Here is a 23150-nt window from a genome sequence, read left to right as displayed (position 1 = left end):
TGTGTGTGTGTGTGTGTGTGTGTGTGTGTGTGTGTGTACACTTGGGCTTGAACCCAGGGTCTTGGATTCTCACTTACATTCTGAAAGGCTAGTTACTTCCACGAGGTTCTGAATACCTTTCTCTAAGTGCTGGTGAGAATATAATTTTGTGGCTGTAAGGATTTGATAAATCTTATTGAATATCAGCAGTGAAAGGCTGACCAATTTCCCTGACATAGAAAAATACACAAATGCTCCAAACCTGGTCATCATCAGTGGAAATCGCCCCTTCACAGTAGAAACAAGTAAAGCTCCTCATGTGAAAAAGCACACAAACAATGGCATAGATCATCATATTCCCAGTTCAATACTGAGATTATAAAGTAAGGGGCATCTTTTACATTGTTCATTTTGTTCATGAAAGATGGTTCTTATTTCAAAAGTTCAGTTAAGGAAGGCATATATACATAAAACAATGAAAACCTTAGCTTATTATAATTATTTATGGCAAAAGCACAGTGTTTGGATTGTATCTAAACGAGACAAAGACATTCAAGCCATCAATTAAATGACTATTTAATTGCATTATTTGAAGAGTTGTCTATGTAGGTTTTAAATACTAAGATCTCTTGTTTGCATACATCTAAGTGACAATTATATCTGTACAAGATAAATTTCACATTAACATATCCATTATAATTCCTCTAAAACTGGACATCACATTGATTTTAATAATATAAAATGTCAACAGTTTTGTGAATCAATAACTTGCTACTAGCTACACATAAATACACAGAATTGCCATTCACTTCACAGGACAAACAATGGAGTGGGAGTTGTATAGCCATCATATTGTACGTGATATACCCTAAGTCTTGACACAATGCTCAATATGAAGCAGGCCTTTCCAAATCTGAAACCTCCTTGTAATTAATTCATTCACTCACAAGATATTAACTCCATACATGTTGTGAGATCAGGGTTCACTTCACATTTTTAAAGTGTGAAGAGAGAGAATTCAATGTACCTAGTCCACCATAACCTTTGTTTTCCTACTGATGTGATGTGACATCCTTCCCTTAAAATGCAGTTACTTGTAAAACTCACAGTTCCACAGTTCATTTTTTCCAGGCTCAGGAACACTTCTCTGAATTCACATTGACTTTAGAGATGACAAGTATTGATCCAACAGGAGTTAATATAGTTTGATTTTATCATTAGTCACTGCTAAACACACACATCTCACAAGCTGACAAAAACTCAAAGCCAATAGTATATTTTCCCCAAATGCCACTGAAATGATTACATAAATTCATAAATTGATTGCTATGGTAGAGGTAACATAAGGTATTATATTAAAAAGCTTGAACAGTGCTGTTGCTTTTGTTGAAAGGATGCTCAATAATGTTAGAGGAAAATAGTCCTGCCTCAGGACCATTGCTCATGTAGCATTCCAAAACTTTATCACAATGAAGCAGGTCTCCATCCTTATTATGCTTCTCCTTGTGCAATCACTGTGTACAAGTCAGGGAAGGCACACAATTAATGAAACCCAGAGGCCTGGAAGCTTCTCACAACATTCCGGGATAATGGGAAAAACAGTCAGCATTTCACAGAATATATTGAGCCAAGAAAATCGTCCTGAAATTCAACTGAGAAATTCCAAGAGCCATTAGATAACTAAACTAAGAACCTATGAATAAGAAAGGGCTAATCTCTGCTGGCTGCATAGGGTAAAATAAGGTTGTATGTAGAAGACCAACAGAATTAGACCATTAGACCATCCAATGTGTATCCTACAAAATTAAGAAGAGTGAGGGAAGGTGGGGGAAGAGGAAGCATGGGTGACAATGCTGAAAGGGGTGACATTGTTGGTCAAGACATATTGTATTCATAAGCTGCTTTGTTATGTAGCAACTCCTATGTGCAATTACTTAAATATAATGATAAAAATCAATAAAACATTGAAGAAAAGACTATTAGACCAGCCACACCTTGCTAACAGTTCCCTGCTCAATAGTAAAGTACAACTGAATATTGTGTATTGCTTTTAGCTTATTTTATGTTTTATGTGTACTGTAAACTATATAGCCTTCATTTTATGGCTTATGTCATATGTCATACTCCTATTATCTTTTTGATACTCCTATTATCTTTTACATTAAAAGTATATTCTAATTATTGCTACAGATAAATATCTGTTGGTCTTACCAGACTGTAAATTTTGACAAAGTCAAATGGCTTGGGACCAACATGAGAGCAATTTGAGAAAGTCAGGGAAGTATTTTATTCTGATTTTCCAAGAAGGGGATTCTATCCCATATGGTCATCCATCAAGGGTAGCATAGAATATGTTGGCCTATTTACATTCTCACAGTTGGTCAGGGCTAGGTGTATCTATCTCACACATGTTTACACTCAGCTTTATATAAACTCTGTATCTAGTAGTTTCAGAAAATACAACTGTTGCTTTGGGCTTATTTCCAATAAAGCAACCTATTTTAAATGTCAGCTTTAAAGAACAATCTGAACTATCTGCAGGAATATTTATGGTCATGGAGTTTTCAGTATTTGCTCCATCCTATTAGAACATGACATTCTTGGAACAAAGGGATCATGACTAATCTCTGGAGAGAATTCAGCCAAAAGGGGAGAGGGAAAGCTGAAGCCCAGGGCAGGGCAGGGAAGGGGAAAGTCTTCTCCCTTTTTCATTGGGTACTGTAAGACCAACAGGCCCTCAAATGCCAAACTGAGCAAAGGTCATGTTCAGAAGAAATGAGCTTTTTTTTTTTTTTTTTTAACAATGATGCCATTGCTAGGACTTTTCCAGGATACAGGAAATTTTGACTAGGATGCTGCAACACTAAAGCTGCAAGAAGCAGCTTTTATATTACTGTGAAATATCAGTACTTATTATACCTAAAATAACCAGCATTGGATATATCATCAACACCATAAAAGAAAAGGCTAGAACAGCTCCATACCTATACACAAATTAGGTACGTGCTAATGAAGAGGGGCTGTCCTAGTCATTGGTATGGTTGGAATAACTGAATATTCATAAAAGAATATGAATGATCATAATACATTACACCACACACAAAAGTAAATTTCAGTGGCCTAACTGTCCTATGTGAAACTAAAAATTTTATCACTTTTAGAAGAAAACACAACTAGCCATAGAAATTTTTTGTTAACATTAAGACAAACATCAAAAAGAAATTTTTATTTTAAAGTCCATTACATTAAAATTTAAGAGTCCTATTTTTCATGAGTTCAGCTTAATAAAAAGAAGACAATATAAACAAAGTTAAAGACAGTGGACAGGATTATGATTTTTTTTGTTTAAAGTAACCTGAAGTTGTTTATAATTTTCATAGTGTCTCTAAACCAAATAAGTCATCTCACAAAAATACTTTACTGTTCCATTCATTAAACAGTTTGGTCCTAAGTTAATAAGCACTCATGGCTTAACAACTTAGTAGCAAATCTGGAAAAAGAAATAAAGACAAATTAAAGACAAGCTACTGTTTTAATTCCATTTTAAACTAACTTATTAGTGAAATATGTGTAGCTACTGGAAACCAAACTTACCAAACTTTCCAAGCTTTGGAATGAGATGAGAAGCTAATGTATTTCCCATTCTGCACTGATTTTTCAGGTAGCATTTAATTTTTAAATAGTAACAGCCATTGAAAACTCAGTATCACAAAGCAGAATGTGATGGACCTACTCTTGAAACTATGAAGTACACTGAGCCACTAGCCCATATCCCCAAGATGTTACCCTCCCGCTGCCCCCTCCAGATATTTAAAATATTCCACAGTATCCCCAGGAGTTCCTAGATTCATTTATACAATATGTACAGACTATGTAGGTAGACTGCTAAGGAAGCTCAATAATTGTGTTACTATGACACCATTATAAACAAAATTAAAATTCATTCAATTTTCAAAATTTCATGCAGAAATGTTTATAACTCAAAAAGAACAGAATGCATAGATAAATTGTGATATATTCATACAATGTAATAGTATGCAATCCTTAAAATGAATGTATTAGTGCTACTTTCTTTTGTGTGCCAATCCTGTGGTTGAGCTCAGGGCCTATACACTATCCCTGAGCTTTGATTCTCAAGGCTAGTGTTCTAACACTTAAACCACAGCCTCACTTCACTCCTGTTTTTTGTTTTTTGTTTTTTTGAGGGTTTTTTTTGGAGGTTTTTTGGTGGTTAATAGGAGATATGCATCTCATGGACTTTCCTTCCCAAGTTGGCTTTGAACTGTGATCCTCAGAAATCACCCACCTGAGTAGCTATGATTACACATGTGAGCCACTGGCACCTGATATTAGAGCTACTTTTATCAGTATAGGTTTGTCCTAAAAGCATAATATTGGGTAAACAAAGCAAGAATAATGCTTTATTATGATACAACTTATATAATGGCTGAATGCTTAAGTATTATAAAACGGCTGTGGCTATAGACATATATGGCTGCTGGGGATGTAGCTCAGTGATAAGAGTGTTTGCCTAGCATGTGTGAGGCCCTGAGTTCGAGCCCCTGCACTGAAGAAAAGAAACGAACAGAATGGTTGAATTGGCATATTTTTGTACCATCATAATAGACATGGTGGTACATTCCTGTTATCCCAGCATGAGGCGGGGTGGGGTGGGAGAATCAGAAAACTATTCTAAGTAGGAGAAAACATGTACATCTATTAATTTTTTAAAGCACATTGAAAAAATAAGGAACCTATCAAAGTGCATGTGTAAAGGTGCTGATTTTCTCTCTCTTTCTCTCTCTGTCTCTCTGTCTCTCTCTTTTGTCAGCTGGGGGGCTTGAACTCTAGGCCTGGGCACTGTCTCTGAGCTCTTCAGCTCAAAGTGAGCGCTCTACCACTTGAGTCACAATACCACTTCCAGTGTTTTGGTGGTTAACTGGAGATAAGAGTCTCACGAACTTTCCTGAGCAAGCTGGCTTTGAACCGTGATCCTCAGATCTCAGCCTCCTGAGTAGCTAGGATTACAGGCGGGAGCCACCAGCACCTGGCTCTTTCTCATTTTTTAAAAGTGTTTAGATAAAACTTACTTTTATAATAATGTAGGAAGTTTTCTACATTATGTGCCAGGCAATCTTCCATCTTTATATTTAGCAATGTGTGTTCTGAGTAAATATTAGCATGTATTCATCCTTTATGTTGGAAGTATTAAAGTAGGCTTGCTGTCCTTTTCTCTGCCAGAGCAAGAGAACTCACTCCAACTCCAACAGGGTGAGGTTGAGGAGCTCATGCCAACCCTCCAATTATTCATTCCCATTGAGGACTAATACGCAGAATAACATTTACCCAGGCTGTAACAAAACCAAGTGCGTCATTCACATTGGTTAATGATGTTCAGTCTCTCTTTCGAGACCCAGCCACGAATCTCTTTATTCCAGTGTTCTTGCATTTTACACATGATCACAGAGTTGACCCTATCTTCGAATAGAAAAGGTGAGGAAATGCTTATTGGTTTCTCTGAGGAGTCCCTGCCCAGTTAGCATTGCTTAAGTATCTTCACTCCTGGATTGCACCTTCAACTTAACTTAACCCTAAATATGCACTTTGCTTCAAGATGAGAAAAAAGGGCGGGGTCATCAATGGAAAACACTATTTTAACTACATTCACAATGACTTCATTTTCCTCATAACTGCTTTTCAGGGAAGTTTTTACCTTTGCTTCTCTGGGAGCCCAGACCTCCTGGCAATGGACCAGGCTAAGGGGTGGGGAGGCTGTACATTCCTGGCTAGCATGGCTAGGAATCACAGGGCCAACTCTCCATTCAATGCCACTTACAACCAGAGTGTGTACAACTTTGACCTAGATAGATTTCTAGGAGTTTAGCATTGTCTTTTTCTAAGGTCCAGATTCAAACTCAGTACCAGACACTTTCATTCATTGGCTGGTGCTCTACCCCCTGAAATGTGCCCAGTCACATTTTTGGGTTTTTTGTCAGTTGTGGGACTTGAACTCTAGGCCTGAGCACTGTCCCTGAGCTCTTCAGCTCAAGGCAAGCACTCTACCACTTGAGCCACAGTGCCACTTCCACTTTTCTGTTAATTAATTGAAGACAAGAGTCTTATAGACGTTCCTGCCTGGGCTGGCTTTGAACTGTGACCCTCAGATCTCAGCCTCCTGAGTAGGTAGGATTATAGGCTTGAGCCACTGGCACCTAGCTCCCAGTCATGTTTTAAAATGGATATTTTAGTTGGAGGAATTTACAAGCAAAACTTTGTTTTCTTTGCTGAATTGGGGGACAAAGGAAGCTAACGATATAAAAATGGCTTATCAAGGTCTCTGGACTTTGTCCAGGACTCTCTCCTGAGGCCGAGAAGCTCATGCAAGGGAGAGGGAACCCCCAGAGGAGCAGCTGAGCATCTGGCCTGTTCCTCCTTCACTTTTCTTCTTTTTGCTGAGCCACACATTCTAGTTCTCCACTCTCTGCTTAGTTTTGCAGACAGGAGATGAGAAGCTCCAAAACAGACTCAAGCCTGGTCCAAAGGGAAGAACAGAGGCAGAAGCCCCCACATACAATTATTGGTAAAGTCCCTCATGTGAGTGAATGCCTTCAGCACCCACTAGACCTGATCTCCACTTCACAGGCCTTGGGAAAGGTCATCCAGCACTGAACAGAGCCAGCCTGCATTAGCCAAATTTCTTCAAGCTCCTCCATCATCCCCAGACTCTTTGCTGTGCAATGGTGCCCCCGTGACTAAGGCCAACCAATGAGATGCAAGCAGAAGTGCCTTTCCCCTTAAGCCACACTTCCAGGCCATCTCTGTGAGACACCATACATCCGTAGCACAGGGAGCAAACCACTTGCCCACTCTGCGCTGGTATGGTGACTACAGGTGGTTCTCACCTGTCCCACAGGTAACACTGCATTCTGTCCAGCGGCCGAACTGCCAGAAGTACATCAGCTTCTCCACATCATTGTCGAGGCCATCTTTTCGGATTGTGTATTCATATTTGATGCCAGGGTTTGTTACCTGGAATAACAGCTAAGAAAGCAAGAGAGGGGTCATGTCCATGTCTGTCATGGGTTTAGGTTAAACCCTACTCATTGTGTCATAGGCATGATATAATACTTATCATCTAAAATGATTTGAGGGGCATTCATCAGAATAAATACCATTAGGTGCATCAGCATCTGTCTAAATTTATGCCTCTATCTCTCTAACTACTCAGGAGGTGTAAAATCTGAGGACTGTGGGTTGAAGCCAGCCAGGAGGAAAGTCTGTGAGAGTTTTTTTTTTTTTTTTTGGTCCGGTTGTGGGGCCTGAACTCTGGGCCTGAGCACTGTCCCTCAGCTCTTCAGCTCAAGGCTAGCACTCTACCTCTTGAGCCACAGCGCCACTTCCAGCTTTTTCCTTTTTGCTTATGTGGTGCTGAGGAATTGAACCCAGGGCCTCAGGCATGCAAGGCAAGCGCTCTACCACTGAGCCAACTTCCCAGCCCCCTGTGAGAGTTTTTTAAAAAATTGATTTGGACCAGGCACTGGTGGCTCACACCTGTAATCCTCGTTACTCAGGAGGCCAAGATCTGAGAATCATGGTTCAAAGCCAGTCCAATTAACTGTTCAAAAACTGTAAGTGGTGCTGTGGCTCACGTAGAGCACTAGCCTTGAGCACAAAGAAGTTCAGGGACAGTACCCAAACCACACACACACACACATACACACACACACACACACACACACACACCACCACCACCACCACCACCCACACTATTTGTTCTTTGTGTGGTAATGAGGACTCGAACCCAGGGTTTAATGCATAGCTAGGCATGCATTCTACCATGAAACCATATTCCCAGCCTTACTAAGCCACATTCCCAGCCCTCCTATCTCTCCATATAGCTGCTATGTTATTTCTTGGCTTATTTCCCATGTGAATTTCCATTCCTATAAATAGGGAGGGTCAAGTTATATGAATATTTCTCTGAGGGGCTGGCAAAGGGTGTGTCCTTTCTAACAACTAGCAGGCAGGACATTCTGATCTTTTCTGCACTACCTCTTTGAATACAGTTATGTGCACTTGTTTTCCCATGGACAGAATGAGGATAAAGAAGACTTTTCTATTGGGGTGCTTGTGAGAGCTAAAGGAGTAAGTACATAAAGTGATTGGAATGTGACATGAGGTTCACAATCAACATTAACTTACTTCACATTTGTTGTTGTCTTACGATAACCTTTCTCTAGTTCTCAAGCTGTTAGTTTCTTTCACACATAGTAGTTCTGATATAAAAATGGTCTTGAGTCGTAGCTAAAGGGTGCCATTCCTGGGATCTTCTATTATCTTCCTTCTCCTATGGGCCATCTACTTTCCAGTGTTTAAAATGGATTCGTTGCAAGTGTAGAGATGGTGGTTGGCTGCTTCCTCCTGTCTAATGACATTTATGGACCATAGCTGCTGCCTTTGTCCTGACCGCCCCCCCCCCACCAGCTTCCATGAGAACTCTGACCTCCGGCCCTGAAATAACCTCGCTCTGATTTTGAATGCAGGTGTATGTGACTCCTGCTACCTGTCTTTCCCAACTCATCTTATGTCTAACAAAGTATAACTATTCCATTCCTTTCTGAAGTTCTATGCCCAATGTGAATGACAACGCCCTTGTGCCTTTGAAAAGCAAATACTATACCTTAAATCTTCCTTCTTGGAGGGGTTTTACAAAGGCAAACCCCCTTTGCTGAGGATAATTATGGGGGGAGGCATGTTAGTTTATCTCCACTGCTGGGAAAACATACCACACTGACAATTGGCTGAGTGAACTCTTTGTACACCTGAGGAATCATGACCCTGAAATAAATGAGTTTGGAAATGAAACTCAAACCTCCCAATGGGTGGTTTTGGAGGCTTTGGCATCTTGTTTCAGGAGTTTCTACCATTTCTGGACAATTAATGGTAAACAAGAGCAATATTTCACTCCATTCCTATTCTTTGCTGAAAGAAGTTTTCATGATTCTTGCTGAATATCTCTGAGAAAATGCCTTGAAGTGGAAATGAGGAGGATTCAAAGTAGGATATTTTTCTCTCATGTCCTTTCTCTTGCCATTACCTGGATCCAAACTGACTCATTGGTGGGGCCGGGGGCCATCAGTTTCTCCAGGTCTCCTTTCCTGTCATACTGGAAGACCGTTCCTGCCAGCTTATAGTTCCCATTCCACTGGATGATAAATCCGCCATTGAGATAATGTTTTTCTGGGTCTTCACTTCTGATGGCCAGGAAGTTTCCAGCTGCCTTGATTTCCATTATCCTGATATCTCTTGCTCCTTTGGGAATGAGCCCAATGTCGACGTAACCTAAGAACAGAAGAGACAAATGAAGCAAGGTCTTCTAGCTTCTCAGCTGAGCCATGACTTTGCATCTCATCCTTTAGATGTCCATGATGGTCACTGGGATTGGCAAATGCTCTTAATTATGGGAAATCTAAAAAGAGATTTGGTTGAGGGCAGAGTTCTCAGGAACTTCCTAACTCAGTGTGCGAACAGTTTTGTGAGGAGAAGGGAAACAAAACCACATGAGACTCTGAAGTATGTGTGGTTGATCCAGAATTTTTGTTCCTGTGATTTTATGTTAACAGTTAGAAAGGTTAGAGCTCCCAGCTTGCTTCCTGATACCGTTCTCCCTCCCTAATTTGCTGTTGCTATGGTTAGTTTTTCTAAGCATTGTACCAGATGCATATTTTTCCTCCTCCCCATCACCAATGGATTGAAAGCAGATTCTTAGAGGGAATTCAGTCCTGGCATACATTTATTAAGAAAATTCTGGGGAGAACCTTGGGTTGATTGCCACCTGGCTTGCTTGAATAGAGCCCATGATGAGAAACTCAATTCTGAGCACAGCCTTTGGATAGTTGGAAAAGTCTATTCATTTAAAAGGATGTTTTCTCCCTTTGTTTTCCCCCCTTGTGATTTGCTACAATATGAATTTGTAATTTGTTTTCCTCTGTTCTCATCTAGCCTTCTGGGGAAAAAAAAAGCATGTGTGGATATCCATTTTACAGCAATGATCAGCTCTGGCTACAGTCATGGCCTTGCTTACGGGTTGTCACTGTAGGAGGCAAACTGGTGAAAATGAATTAACACTTAAGGCTTGTGTCTGTCAGGCTGTATGCGAGAAATTTTATGCTCTTATGGTATGACTACTTGTGAAAAACAAGGTTTCATAAATTGGACTTTGAGTGGCCTTCTGAAAGAAGCTCTGGGCAGAAGAATCAGACTTGAACTATGCTTTTGGTATTGCCAGGAACTAGTTCTGTAACTGTCATGGATTCATTGGGTTCCTTTGAATGTCATCTGCAAAGTATGGAGACTAGAATGATGTCTTTTGAGGGAGCATTGAAGCAATTTTGTCTCTTTTGAGCTCTGCTACTCAGAAGTTTTAATCTTTTCTTTTCCATTTTTAATTAACTAATTAATTTAGCAGTGCTAGGGATAGAACCCATGGCTTAATACCTGCTAGGTAAGTGCTCTCTACCACTGAGGTACATATTGCAGCCCAATAAACAAGACTTAAAACGGTATAAACCTATACAATTTGACACACATTGTGGCGTGGGGTTGTTTGTTTTGTTTTTATGTGGTGGTTTTTGAGACTGTCTCACTTGTAGTTTAGGCTGACCTTGAAGGGTGATCATCCTGCCTCCATCTCCCATGGGCTGGTATTACAATGATAAGTTTTGTTGTTGTTTTATTTCTCTTTGTCTCTCTTTTTCTTTCTCCACATCTTTATTCTTTTTCCTTCTTCCTTTTTCTTTTGAGACAGGGTCTTACTATGCTGCTTCTGTTGCTCAAGCTGGCCTCCAAGTACTGCCCTACCTCCAAGACTACCCTACCTCACTCGGCGTCTTGAAGAGGTGGAATCATAGGAATGTGCACGTACCCAGATTCAATTGGACATATTTTAGTGAAATTCATTGTTTGTGAATTATGAATTAATTTAACTCTTGTTTTAGCATAAATGGTGCAAACCATAAAAGCTTAAAACACAAAGAACAACAATTGTCAGAATTAGCAAGAGAAACAGTTTAACAATAACAGCTGGAGATTTTACTATCTCCTCTTCTTCCTCCCACTCATCCCCTTCTTCATCCTTATTAATACCCTCCTCCTCCTCCTCCTCCTTCTCCTCCTCCTCTTCTTTGAGATCATTTTCTTGCCTCAAGAAGACGATCAAGGCTGGCCTCAAATTCTTGATCCTCCTGTCTCAACCTCCCAAGTGTTAGGATTATACATATCATATCTAGTTTAAGATTTTGCTCTCCACAAGCTAATCATTCTTTTATTCCTTTAATGTTTTTCACACAAAATATGGTCTTTATTTCCTACTGGAAATGCGTTCATTTTTTCTTATAAGAAAGACACTTGTTAAGCTTTGGAATATGAAATGTCCTCACAGGCTCGTGTATGGGGGGACTTGGTTGTTTTGGAGAAGTAACTGGATCTTAACAGCTGGGACCTAATCAGTAGGTGAATCCCTTTAGTGACTCATACTATAATAGTATGGGGTGAAAAGTATGAGTGGGCTGCTAGAAGTAAGTCCTTGTGGGTTTGCCCTGGAATCATGCCCCTTGTCCCTTGTCCCTCTTCTTTCCCTGAGTTCTGGTGGTTAGGAGGTAAGTAACCTTTTCCAACTCATTCAATTTTCACAGAGAAACAATTGAGCAAAGACATAGTCTTACACTGATTTCTTTCGGGTGTTTGCCATTGTTATGCAGAAGTCCTACTAACTCAAATCTCATCTCTCATCTCTAAAAGTTCCATTTTTCCTGTCACCAAGCAGTACAGATCCTGAAAGTCAAAATCAGGTTTCGCCAACAAGAATGACTTGCTCAGAAACTCCAACCAGGCCATAATCTCAGCCTCAGTCTTTAAACATGACAGCACCTATCCAGAGGTACCAAAGGTAAGTCTTTTTAGCATTCAACTAAATTTTATTTGGCTCTCATATGCTTTGGTCAAAACAGCTGCCACAAATATAGAACTCAGGAAAAATATCTATCACACGCAATTAAAGAACATGCAATTTAAAAATACCTTTGAGGTATTGCTATCTGAAAACATTTTCTGACTTAGAAGGTTGCAAGCCTTATGGCAGGACTCATGCTGGGAAATAAAATGACATTAAATATTGTGCCTACCAACCTACTCTTTGCTTTGAAGAACAAGAAAATTTAGGAAAAAAAGGTTCACTTTTATGTTTACATGTGAGAAAGAAAATTACAAGTTGTAAATATTTATCATGGGTGGATTGAAAGAGAAGCACATTAAATTTAAAATAGAAACTTTCATTTCCTTTATGGGCAGAGGTGTAGAGTATTTATATATATATTGGCCATTTATACTTCTACTTTTCAGAAGTCTCTATTTAGCCACTTATTAATTTTCTTATTTATTCTTATTTGCCCATGTATTAATTGAGTTATTGATTCTTTGGAAGTTATTAATCTTTTTCTTGAACTCCTTGTATTAAGCATTTAAGATATTAAGCATTGCCCAACGTAAAGCTGCTCTAAAGATTTTCTCCCATTCTTCAGAATGTCTTTTTAACTTAACTTTTGTGTATGTTTTTTATTGTAAAAATGCTGTACAGAGGGGTTACAGTTACATGAGCAAGATAATGAGTACATTTCCTATTGAGCATTGTTACCTCCTTTGTTTTAACTTAACTTTTTTATCTATGTCCTTTACTATTCAGAAACTTTTTAGATTGATGAACTCCCATTTGTCAATTCTCTCTCCCTTTTTTATTTTTGCCAGTCCTGGGTCTTGAGCTCTGGGCCAGGGCACTACCCCTGAGCTTTTGCTCAAGGCTAGCACTCTACCACTTTAGTTACAGTTCCACTTCCAGATTTTGGTAATTAATTGGAGATAAGTCTCAGGGACCCTCCTGCCTGCATTGTCTTTGAACTACAATCCTTAGATCTCAGCCTCCTTAGTAGCTAGGATGATAGGTGTAAGCCACCAGTGCTCAGCTTTTCTCTCCTATTTGCTAAGCCCCAGAATTCTACTCAGGAAATTCCTTCTTATGCCAGTAAAAAGAAAAAAAGAGAAAATAACAAAAAACAAGCAAATAAAAATAAAAGCTTTCAGTAAGTATATATTCTGCTTCAAAATAGGGTATAGATTGAAAAGAAGATTGACAAGGATAACTTCAAGGTATTAAGAGAATAAAGGATATAGTCATCCAGCCAAGTTAACTTCTTTTGCTTTTCTCCCAGAGTAAACATTCAACATGTGCCACTATTGAGAGGAGAAGGAGGAAAACAATCTTGATATCAAAGGAGGCATCTCTGGGGCCATGGATGCCATATAGAGACAGAGGCCCATCACTTTCACAGTCCTGAGTGAATTTAACATCTTTGAGGATGAGGCAGAAGATTTATTTAACTTCTGAGACATTATCTTAAGAGATGTCATGGACTAATTGGGCTAATTCACACCATAAGCAACTTAATTCACACCTTAACTAACTTCTTTTCTATTCACAAAGAAGACTTGACCCACTGGTTTATTTTGCTTGTAGTCTATCACTTCCAAGAAAAATTTGCTCATCAAGAGGTTATGTATTAACTCTGGGCAATTTACCTGTAGTTTCCAGCTTGTCTTTTAATACAAATGCCAGCTATGAGCCAAAAAAAAAAAAAAAAACGCCCAGCAAGAACAAGAGGCCCTGGGTTCAAGCCTCAGTGCTCATATCTGGAAATAATTTGAAATGTTGAATTATTCTTTCCCATGTTGAATATTTTAGCTTCAAATGTTTCAAAGGAAAGCTGTAAGAGTGAGAATCTTGTATTTGCATGATAAGCAACCACAACCATCTTTCTAGAAACTGATAAAAAAAAAAGGAAGGATTGGGAGAGTGAAGAGAGCTGGTGATGGTGGATCCTTGTCTCTAAATGCTTCTGAAACAAAATATTGGAGCCCTAAACCTCTGGAGCCTAACAGTGCTTCTCAGGAGCTTCTGTCTACCAAATAATTATACATTCCTGAACTCTCATTTCAGGGCTAATGTGGGGAATTCCAAATTAAGATACCCTGAGCTCTCTTCCTACCCCTAGGCCCCACTTCTCTTAGGATCCCACCATCTATACTCATTCCTGATTTAAAGAGGCCTTATAAATGATCTTAACTGAAGACAAGTCTGCATTTGGAGCAAGGCCAGACTCTCTTCCCTGTTAGAATTCCAAATAGCCCAAATCTGCACAAGGGGTAATGATAAGAAAAAACTAAGAAAGCACGGGCAAAGGGAGGGGGGTATTAGGTCATAAAGCACTATTGGGTGGGATCCTATGGCATGGAGAAATAAATAAGGGAGCATTGAAGCAATTCTGTCTTTCTTCTTCTTTGTCCTGAAAGGTGCCTTCAATCTTCCTGCCTTCAAGCGCAATATTGGATGCTCTACTCTCCTTACAGTACCTGCCCTTTATCTGCATCCTTTGAAACCAGCTCTTAGCCTCTTCTCTTTCCCACTCTTGATCTGTTGCAACCCCTTTTTCTTTAGCCCAAAAAGCTCTTGTGATGTCTCTATACAATGAGGAACCCCTCATAGGGATCACACTGTATCATTTCAGATTTTACATTAATGTGATACCTCTTGTAGTTGCTTAGTGATCAGCCTCTCTCCTGAAACTTCCATGGAACTGACTCATTCCTCATGAGAATTAAATTCCACTTTGAATTCTCTGAAAACAGGCTGTCTGTTTTTTTTTTAAACAAAAACTAGGAATCAATTATTTTTCTGGCCCATCCTTTTAAGTCTCTTGCAACTTCAATTATTTGTTTATTACCAGATCCTTCTTTCTGTTTAAACATCTTCCTCACAGTCTGGCAGGCAGAACCATCTCCGAGGCACACCCCACAGCGGTCCTCTGTGGCACTGGAACCGATCTCATAGTCGCAGCCCACCACCTGTGTGGAAGACAGCATCTGGATGAACGATGCAGGGAGGAGTGACCACGTCTACTTCAACCTGTGACTCCTTCCTTCTTTCACAAGCAAGGCCACTAGGATGAACATTTGTTCCCTGTCTTGTGGAGACCAAAAGAATAAACCAAAAGAATAAAATAAAAGAACAAAGCACTTGCCTGTGGTTAAGGAAACACAGTCATCTCTCGATAGCCACAGGGAAATGGTTCCAGGTGAAATGAGATAATCAAATCCCTTACAAGAAATGGTACAGCATTTGCAAATATCTACACACAATCTTCCTTACTTTAATTTTGTGTGTGTGTGCTAGTCCTGGGTCCTGGGTGCTGTCTCTGAGCTTCTGTGCTCAGGTTAGTGCTCTACTACTTGAGTCACTGTTCCACTTCTGACTTTTTTGATGGTTAATTGGAGATAAGTCTCAATCTTTTCTGCTCAGGTTGGCCTGGCTTTGAACCATGATCCTTGGATCTCAGCTTCCTGAGTAGCTAGGCTTATAGAGGTGAGCCATGGGCACCTGACAACCTCCTTACTTTTAAATCCTTTATAGATTGTTATAGTACCAAATATAATGGAAATGACAAGAGTAGTTGCTATATTTTATAGTTGGAGGATTAATAACAAGTAAAACAAGTCTGTGTATGTCTGCTAGAGATAAATTTGTTATAATCCAGTATGGTTAAGTATATAAATAGGAAGCCGAGATGGAGAGGTGAATATACTTTGTGAGAAGGAAGAAAGACACAGTGAGTGAGGTCTTCACTTTTCCTTGGGTCAGTGGCGGAATTTCAAAAAACCTAATGACACAAATGCTTTTGAACTGGAGTTGGTGACACATCAACTCTCTTCACTTATACAACCCTCACACTCCCTTCTCTACTGAGAATTTCCAGGGATGATATGACTACTGTACCTGTGATTTGGTTATCTGGTGTCTGTACCTACCTCCCTGTGGTTACGCTTCCGAATGTCTGTCCTAAGACTGTGGATAAGCCAGCAACCACTAGAGGAAACCTGTTTAATGGTGAGCTGATAAGGGTCCTAGCAAGGACCTACCATCAGACCCTTTAGAGTTTTCCATAATCCCATCTCCAGCGCACTTCACATGCAGCTACATCCCAGTCATCCTGACCTCCTTCTCTTCAACTATAGTGAAAACCTGGTATTGCTTCTCTGAACCCAAACTAAATTTGCTCCTATGCTGTGGACCGAATCCATTCCCAGTATTCTGTCTGTAGGGCCTTCTGAATCATCTTCCTCTGAACTTTCTCTTTTCTGTTGTCTGTCTGGATAATTACTTCCCATTCTTTAATCCCCAGCTTGAAAAAAAATTCAGTGTGTTGAAACATAGGACTTTCTGTAACAGATGCCAAAGAATCTTGACACTTAACATTGAAAGTTATGAAATGCATGTTAGCTTTAGTTAAATACTTCTGTGGCTTGCTTTGTAGTTCAAAAGACACCTGAAATCTACTGAAAGGAAGATGGATTTAACCTAATACTCCAGCCATCTAAGCAGAGAATCAATGCCCACTGACATAAAATTTCTTAATTCCACAGGCTTACCATCTCCAATTTTCCTCAGTTGGTGAAAAACTTGCTAAAATGACTTAATTATATAATCACAATGAAAACAGAAATGTCTTAAGACAAATGCTTGTAGTGGCTTGCAATAAAATGCCAAGCTTTCACACAAGTGATATGTTTGTGTCAAGCTTGAACATCCTCTAATAAGCTGACCTTTTGAATCGTATTTCCACTGACCTTAATTCCTCCACTGATTTGGAGCAAGTCATGGAAACTTACTCTGAGACATATTAATTATAAAGAGTTCTTTAATTTTTATCAAGAGAGAAACAGATTACAAAGATGAAGGAAAATCCCAGACTATGAATCTCTGGAGTCTTGTCTTTTCTTCCTGAATGAGTGATCCTATTTCTACAGTAATATTAGCCCAGGTAATTGAGGGGCTAGGGTTGGAAGAGGTAGACACACACAAGCTCCCAATGTGTTATTCCATTTAATTACATGGATTCTTTTGAGACCTCACCCATTTTACTGTATGCACTCCATCTTCTGTGCACAGCACAATAAAGACTGAATTTAATATTTTTAATAGAAGGTCTAGGAATAAAGCCACTAATACAACCATGTTTACTGCAGCACTAATCACCATAGTCAAAGTACTAAATCAAGCCAGATGTTCCTCAACGGATGAACATGGTACATATTTGGTACATATACACAATGGAGTTTTACTCATTCAGTAGAAATAATAATACTGTATCTTTTGCAGAGAAATGGAAGGACTTGGAAAAAATTATGCTAAGTGAAGTCAGGCCCAGAAAGACAACTGTTGCATGTTTTCTCTTATATGTGGAAACTGGAGTTAGTTTATAAACATGTAAGTAAATACATTGGGTGGTATGCAGTGCATACAAATGTAGTAAATGAAATATATTGGATTCAAAGGAGAACTAAAATAGTGTAATTCTTAGGAAGGCAAAGCCAAAGTTCCACAAAATAAATGCCATAAAGGGGATATTTGAAAGGGATGGGGTGGGGTCAAGGAGAGAGGGTTACATGAATAAAGCAGTGGGAGAATGCAGTCAAGAATCCAATGCATATCTCACAAAATTTAGAAAAAGGAAGGAAGAGTTAGGTTGGGAGGGATGGGTGAGAGGGTTGAAAGGATGACATTATGATCAGTGACTGGCTGAAGGCCTCCAGTCCATCTTCCTGGCCCCTTGCTAGCATTTCTAACCAAACTCTGATTCTCTGTTGCTGGACAACCAATCTGGTCTCCATATCTGAAGAGACTGGATTGAACCTAGGATTCCCGGCTATTTGACCTTGTTTTGTAGTGATGGCGGGTGGTTTGTTTTCTTCCCCAGAGAAACTAAGGACTTACTTTTTATATCTGTAATCTTTGACTTTCTGCTAATAAAGACACTCTAATAAATGAAGGAGATTAAAAAGGCTGAAAATAACTATAGTCAGGATCTTGGAAAGATAACATATATAAGCTATCTGATATATTTAATTGGCATCATTGTTTGAGCTTTAAAACAGTGTATTATAGACAGAAAATGGGAAATTACAGCTTCTAAAATTTTTTTTAAAATATTTATTTTTCTTATCTTTAAATAGCTGTATAATGGAATGTCAGTTCAACATGTTCACTGCATCTAGCTCAACAACATTCCTTCCAGAATTCTTCTGCTATTTATCCCAACCCCACCCAACCCACCAAGTTATATAGTTTTATTTTCATATATATATACTTTGAGTATTATGACTGTATTTGCTTACCATTCCTTTCTCCATTTGTTTGCCTCTCTCCTTTTAAGTTCCACCTGCCTCTCAAACAAAACTTGTTTTATCTTCCTGGTATTGAGTTAGTTTAAAAAAATAGTAAATTGTTCATAGTAGTTATACCATGGGAATCCATGTTTCTGTATGCCATACTTTAGTCAGCTTGATTTTGTGTACATGCACGTGGCCCTGCATGTTTGTACTTTAAATCCAGCTCCCACATATGAGAGAAAACATGAACCCTTTGTTCCTCTGAGCCTTATTTCACTTAACATGATTTTTCCAGGTCCATGGATCAAGAAAATGTGGTAATATGTATACACACACACACACACACACACACAATGACCTGGTCCTGAAAGGTCCTAACTGCTTCCCAGACAGAGGAAAGCCACTGCGAGAATCTGCTTTATACTGTTATGCCCATTTAATTGGTTTCAGTAGCAAAAGCCAAAGCTCCATACATTTTGTTCCAAACACTGCTCTTCATAGGCAAACTAAAAATGTCGTGTCTACACATGCAAACTAATTTTAGCCTAAAAAATAATGTTATCATCACATTAATTTCTAGATAACTACAGTTCTCAGCAGTAGTTACATATATTAATAACTTGAAATATTTCAAAATATCAGTGCTGCTGCTCTTGTTAAATCCCTGAAATAATTTAGGCTGCATTTTCCTAATAATTCCCCTTTTCACTTGGCTCTTCAATTTGACTCTTCTCTATGCCTAAAACAATATCATCACCAACATATCTATATGTAAAAGCATTAGCAGGAAGAACAACACTCTTCAGGTCAAAACTCTGACTCTAATGAACTCTGAGATGTGTGGGCTCATCTCCCAGACCCCAGTGAATTCCAGGAAAGCAAAGCTGAGAGTGTCTAACTTCCTAAACTAACAAAAGCCAAGATTTTATAAAGTTATAGATGAAGGAAACATACCCAATACCTTACATATGCCATTAATACAGACATTTCTGCTGTTGCCACCTTCGAAGCAAGGGGTACCATCAATGACAGCGTCCAGCATTTTCTCTGAGAACCGGCCGTCTATGGGTCGGCAGTAGAGCTCACAAGGGCGTGCTGAAGTGAGAAAAACACAAGTCCTTGTAAGTTAGCTTTTCAGTTCAGGTCCCCTATTCTATGATCTTTTTACATTCATGGTCCATGGGTGCTCTTTGACCTACATGGATATCGGGGTATCCAGGCTTTTGCCATTCTGAGACCCATGCTAAAATAACTGACTTCTTCCTTCCCTCTTCCCTCCGTCCCTCTCTCTCTTTCTTTCTCTTTCTCCTCCTTGTTTCCTTCCTTCTTTCTTTCCTTCCTCCTTCTCTCCCTTCTTCCCTCTTCCCTCCCTCCCTCCTTCCTTCCTCCCTTCTTCCTTCCTTCTCTCTTTTCTTCCTGCCTTCTTTCCTTCCTTTCTTTGTCAGGTAAGAATTTTATAACCTAAATTTCAAAACTCTGTATGCCATTTGCTCTAAATGCTGACATCCTTTAATCTAACATCTAGTGTTAACCAAGATAATACTTCCAGTGATGCAGGATTTAGGCAAGCCTGAGGCCTGCTCATTGTTAGAAGTAAAGTAAGTAAATGTCCAGTGTAAACAGTGGAAGCCAGCCTGTGACTTATCAGTCCTTCTCATTACCTTGGGTCCTACATGGAACTGTTTAAGGTTCAGTTTTCTACTCCCTTTATGAATAAACATAGAATGATAGACTGCACAGGAACTTTTAATAGACACGCATACATATGTATGTGGAATAGCCAGAAAGATTCAGAACTTTTAAAGCATAAATTACTGTACATGTTTTAATCGATTATACATGTATATAAGAATTCAAATGGCGCTGGGCACCGGTGGCTCACACCTGTAATCCTAGCTACTCAGGAGGCTGAGATCTGAGGACCATGGTTCAAAGCCAGCCAGGGCAAGAAAGACCGTGAGACTCCTATCTCCAATAAACCACTAGAAAACCAGAAGTGGCACTGTGGCTCAAGTGGTAGAGCACTCGCCTTGAGCTGAAGAGCTGAGGGACAGCGCCCAGGCCTATAGTTCAAGCCCCATGACCAACACACACAAAAAAAGAATTCAAATAGCACTTTTCTTTTGAATGTTTTATTGTTCTTTAAGTGAAAAACTTCAGAATTACCCCCTTAGGCAAGTCTTTTTGGGGGTCTGTATATTTAGGGTAGGGGTATTAGATTCTAGGTGCTGTGACCAGCTGAGCGTTCAGTGATACTAGCTAAAAGAAGAAAGATAGCTGGGTGCTGGTGGTGCGTGCTTGGTATCCGAGTTATTCAGAAGCCTGAGATCTAAAGATCATAGTTTGAAGTCAGCCTGGGAAGAAAAATCCCTAACTCTTATCTCCAGCTAAAAGCAAAAGCTAGAAGTGGAGATGTGGCTCAAGTAGTAGAGCACCACCTTTGACTGAAAAAGCTAAGCACGAGAAAGGAAGAAAGAAAAAAAGAAGGAAGGAAGAAAGGAAGGAAGGAAGGTAGGAAGGAAGGAGGGAAGGAAAGAAGGAGAAAGAAAAGCAAAAAAGAAGGAAGAAAGAAGAAAAAAAAGCAAAGCAAAATAAGCCAGACTCAGAAAGACATAAAACACATATTTTCACTCATAAGCAGAATCTTGATTTTTTTAAAGACATAAAAGTAGCAAAGGGATAATTTGGGAAGTAGAAGAGGAACAGAAGGAAGGGAAAAGGGGGCAAGAGGGAGAATATGACAAAAGTACATTATATTCATATATGAAAATGCCATCATGAGCCGGGCACTGGTGGCTCACACCACCAGTGTGATGCTAGCTACTCAGAAGGCTGAGATCTGAGGATTGCGGTTCAAAGCCAGCCCGGGCAGGAAAGTCCGTGAGACTCTTATCTCCAATTGACAACTAGAAAAACCGGAAGTGGCACTGTGGTTCAAGTGGTAGAGTACTCACCTTGAGCTGAAGAGCTCAAGTATAGCATCCAGGCCCAGAGTTCAAGCACCACGACTACACACACACACATACACACACAAAGAAAATGTCATCATAAAACCGATTGTAATAAACATATACTAATAATTTTTTAGGGCAAATAAACCACATTGACTTTTTGTAAGATACACTAGCTATGTTGCCTGAGAAGACAAAGTCAAAATGAGTTGAAGAGATAATTAGACAAAATGCCAATGGAAAAGGACCAAAGACTGATGATAAAGCACAGCTTGGGTTAATTGTAAATCTCCTTTCACTGCAGTGTAATTAGCCTAATCACTGCCCAAATCTGAATAGATGTACTGAGAGAAAGCCACCTGGGAGCAATTCTGTTCTTCCAGGGATGAGAACATCCACATAGGTACTGAATCGAGAGAATCATTCATTAAGACTGATGTGAGCTTTGGAATTCAGATTTGGTATTTTGTATTTGGACACAGAAGCAAAAAAAAGGAAAGCATCTCTGGATAATTCTTTCCTTAAAGAAAAGATCTTCATCAAAGCTTCTGTAAAGGTCTGAGACTGGGACTGGGCAAACCAAGGATGAAAAAAAATGGAGGGAGACACTTGCTTTGAGGGTTATACAAGTGTCCTCATGGTCCATAGTCCTCCAGCCAATAGCAATACTGCACCGAATTCCAGAATGCTCAGGTTCTAGTGTTTGTCTTGCTTTTGATTTTTTGACAGATATAACAGATTTTTTGAAAGATATAACTATTTGGAGAGGCTTTTGGTAGTCTTGTTTATATAGTGAATTAAAAGGAATATGGTTTGGGGGCTGGAAGGGTGGCTCAGTGGTAGAGTGCTTGCCTCTCATGCATGAGGCCCTGGGTTTGTTTCCTCAGCACCACATATAACAGAAAAGGCTGAAGTGGTGCTGTGGCTCGGGAAAGCTAGCCTTGAGCTGAAGAGCTCAGGAACAGTACATAAGCCCAGAGTTCAATCCCCACCACTGACAAAAGAAAAAAAAAAAGAAAGAAAAGAAAAAAGGCAGATGGTTTGTTAAGAATAGTAGCTAGCATATTCTTTAAGCATTAGTTTCCAATGGTTGTTTTGCTCTATGATAGTTCGTTTGGACAATCACAACCCTACTATACATTTAATTCTTTTATTACTTGTTTCATAGATGAGAAAATTAAGCATGGGATATGAAGTCTCTCAGTATAAACTGAAGAGGTAATCCATTAGAGTGGTCTCATTTCAGAGCTCAGGCACTATATTTTAGTAAAAGACAGATATCTTCGATGAGATCTTTAAAGTGATCATTCTTTGTATTATTTGTTAATGCTTTTTTTAATAGATCATGGCATGACTATATCAAGCAAATTTGGTGTCAAACCAGCTGGGCCACATTTTAATTAAAAGCTTATTCTCTTTGGGGCCCGAGTGTAGGGAAAGGGCTAAATCTGGGATGAGTGACTTTTACAGTGGGCAGATTGAAAAGTTTTAGTTCAGCCAGGTACAGTTGGTTCACACCTATAATCCTAGCTACGCTGGAGGCTGAGATCTGAGGATTGAGGTTAGAAGCCAGCACAGGGAGATAAGTGAGACTCTTTTTTTTTTTATTGTGAGAATACCATACAGAGGAGTTACAATTACATGGGCAAGATAACGAGTACATTTCTTATCAAGCATTGTAGCCTCCTCTTTGTTTCCCCTTCCCATCCTTTCCCATACTCCGCCCCTCCCCCACCCAGACCTCCCCCCCACACACCAAAGTTGTAAAGTTCATTTTTCGACATAACGACTTGTATATCTCATTGTTGCGATGGGTCCACCTGTATCCCTAGTTAAACGATTTGTTTTTCCCCTTCCCCTCCACAAATTATACCAACATCAAATACAGTGAAAGCAGGGGTTATACCATGGGGGAGGGACATACAAAGCAACAAAGAAATCATCTTA

The 23150-nt window shown here is 39.5% G+C and overlaps 1 protein-coding gene across 1 annotated transcript in view; it reads right to left on the bottom strand.

The window, feature by feature from the left end:
- The window catches only part of Adamts12 (ADAM metallopeptidase with thrombospondin type 1 motif, 12), a 231629-nt gene that overhangs the window by 60050 nt on the left and 148429 nt on the right, over positions 1 to 23150 (bottom strand). The window contains exons 13-16 of the mRNA XM_013018671.1: positions 19214 to 19347; positions 14811 to 14931; positions 9077 to 9321; positions 6882 to 7020 (exon numbers count right to left, since the gene is read on the bottom strand). Of these exons, the coding sequence (XP_012874125.1) occupies positions 6882 to 7020; positions 9077 to 9321; positions 14811 to 14931; positions 19214 to 19347 (639 nt within the window). The remainder of the gene's footprint in view (positions 1 to 6881; positions 7021 to 9076; positions 9322 to 14810; positions 14932 to 19213; positions 19348 to 23150) is intronic.

Source organism: Dipodomys ordii, unplaced genomic scaffold (genome assembly GCF_000151885.1).
Source record: "Dipodomys ordii isolate 6190 unplaced genomic scaffold, Dord_2.0 Scaffold41, whole genome shotgun sequence".
NCBI classification, from domain to species: domain Eukaryota; kingdom Metazoa; phylum Chordata; class Mammalia; order Rodentia; family Heteromyidae; genus Dipodomys; species Dipodomys ordii.
This window is presented reverse-complemented; position numbering and strand designations above follow the sequence as displayed.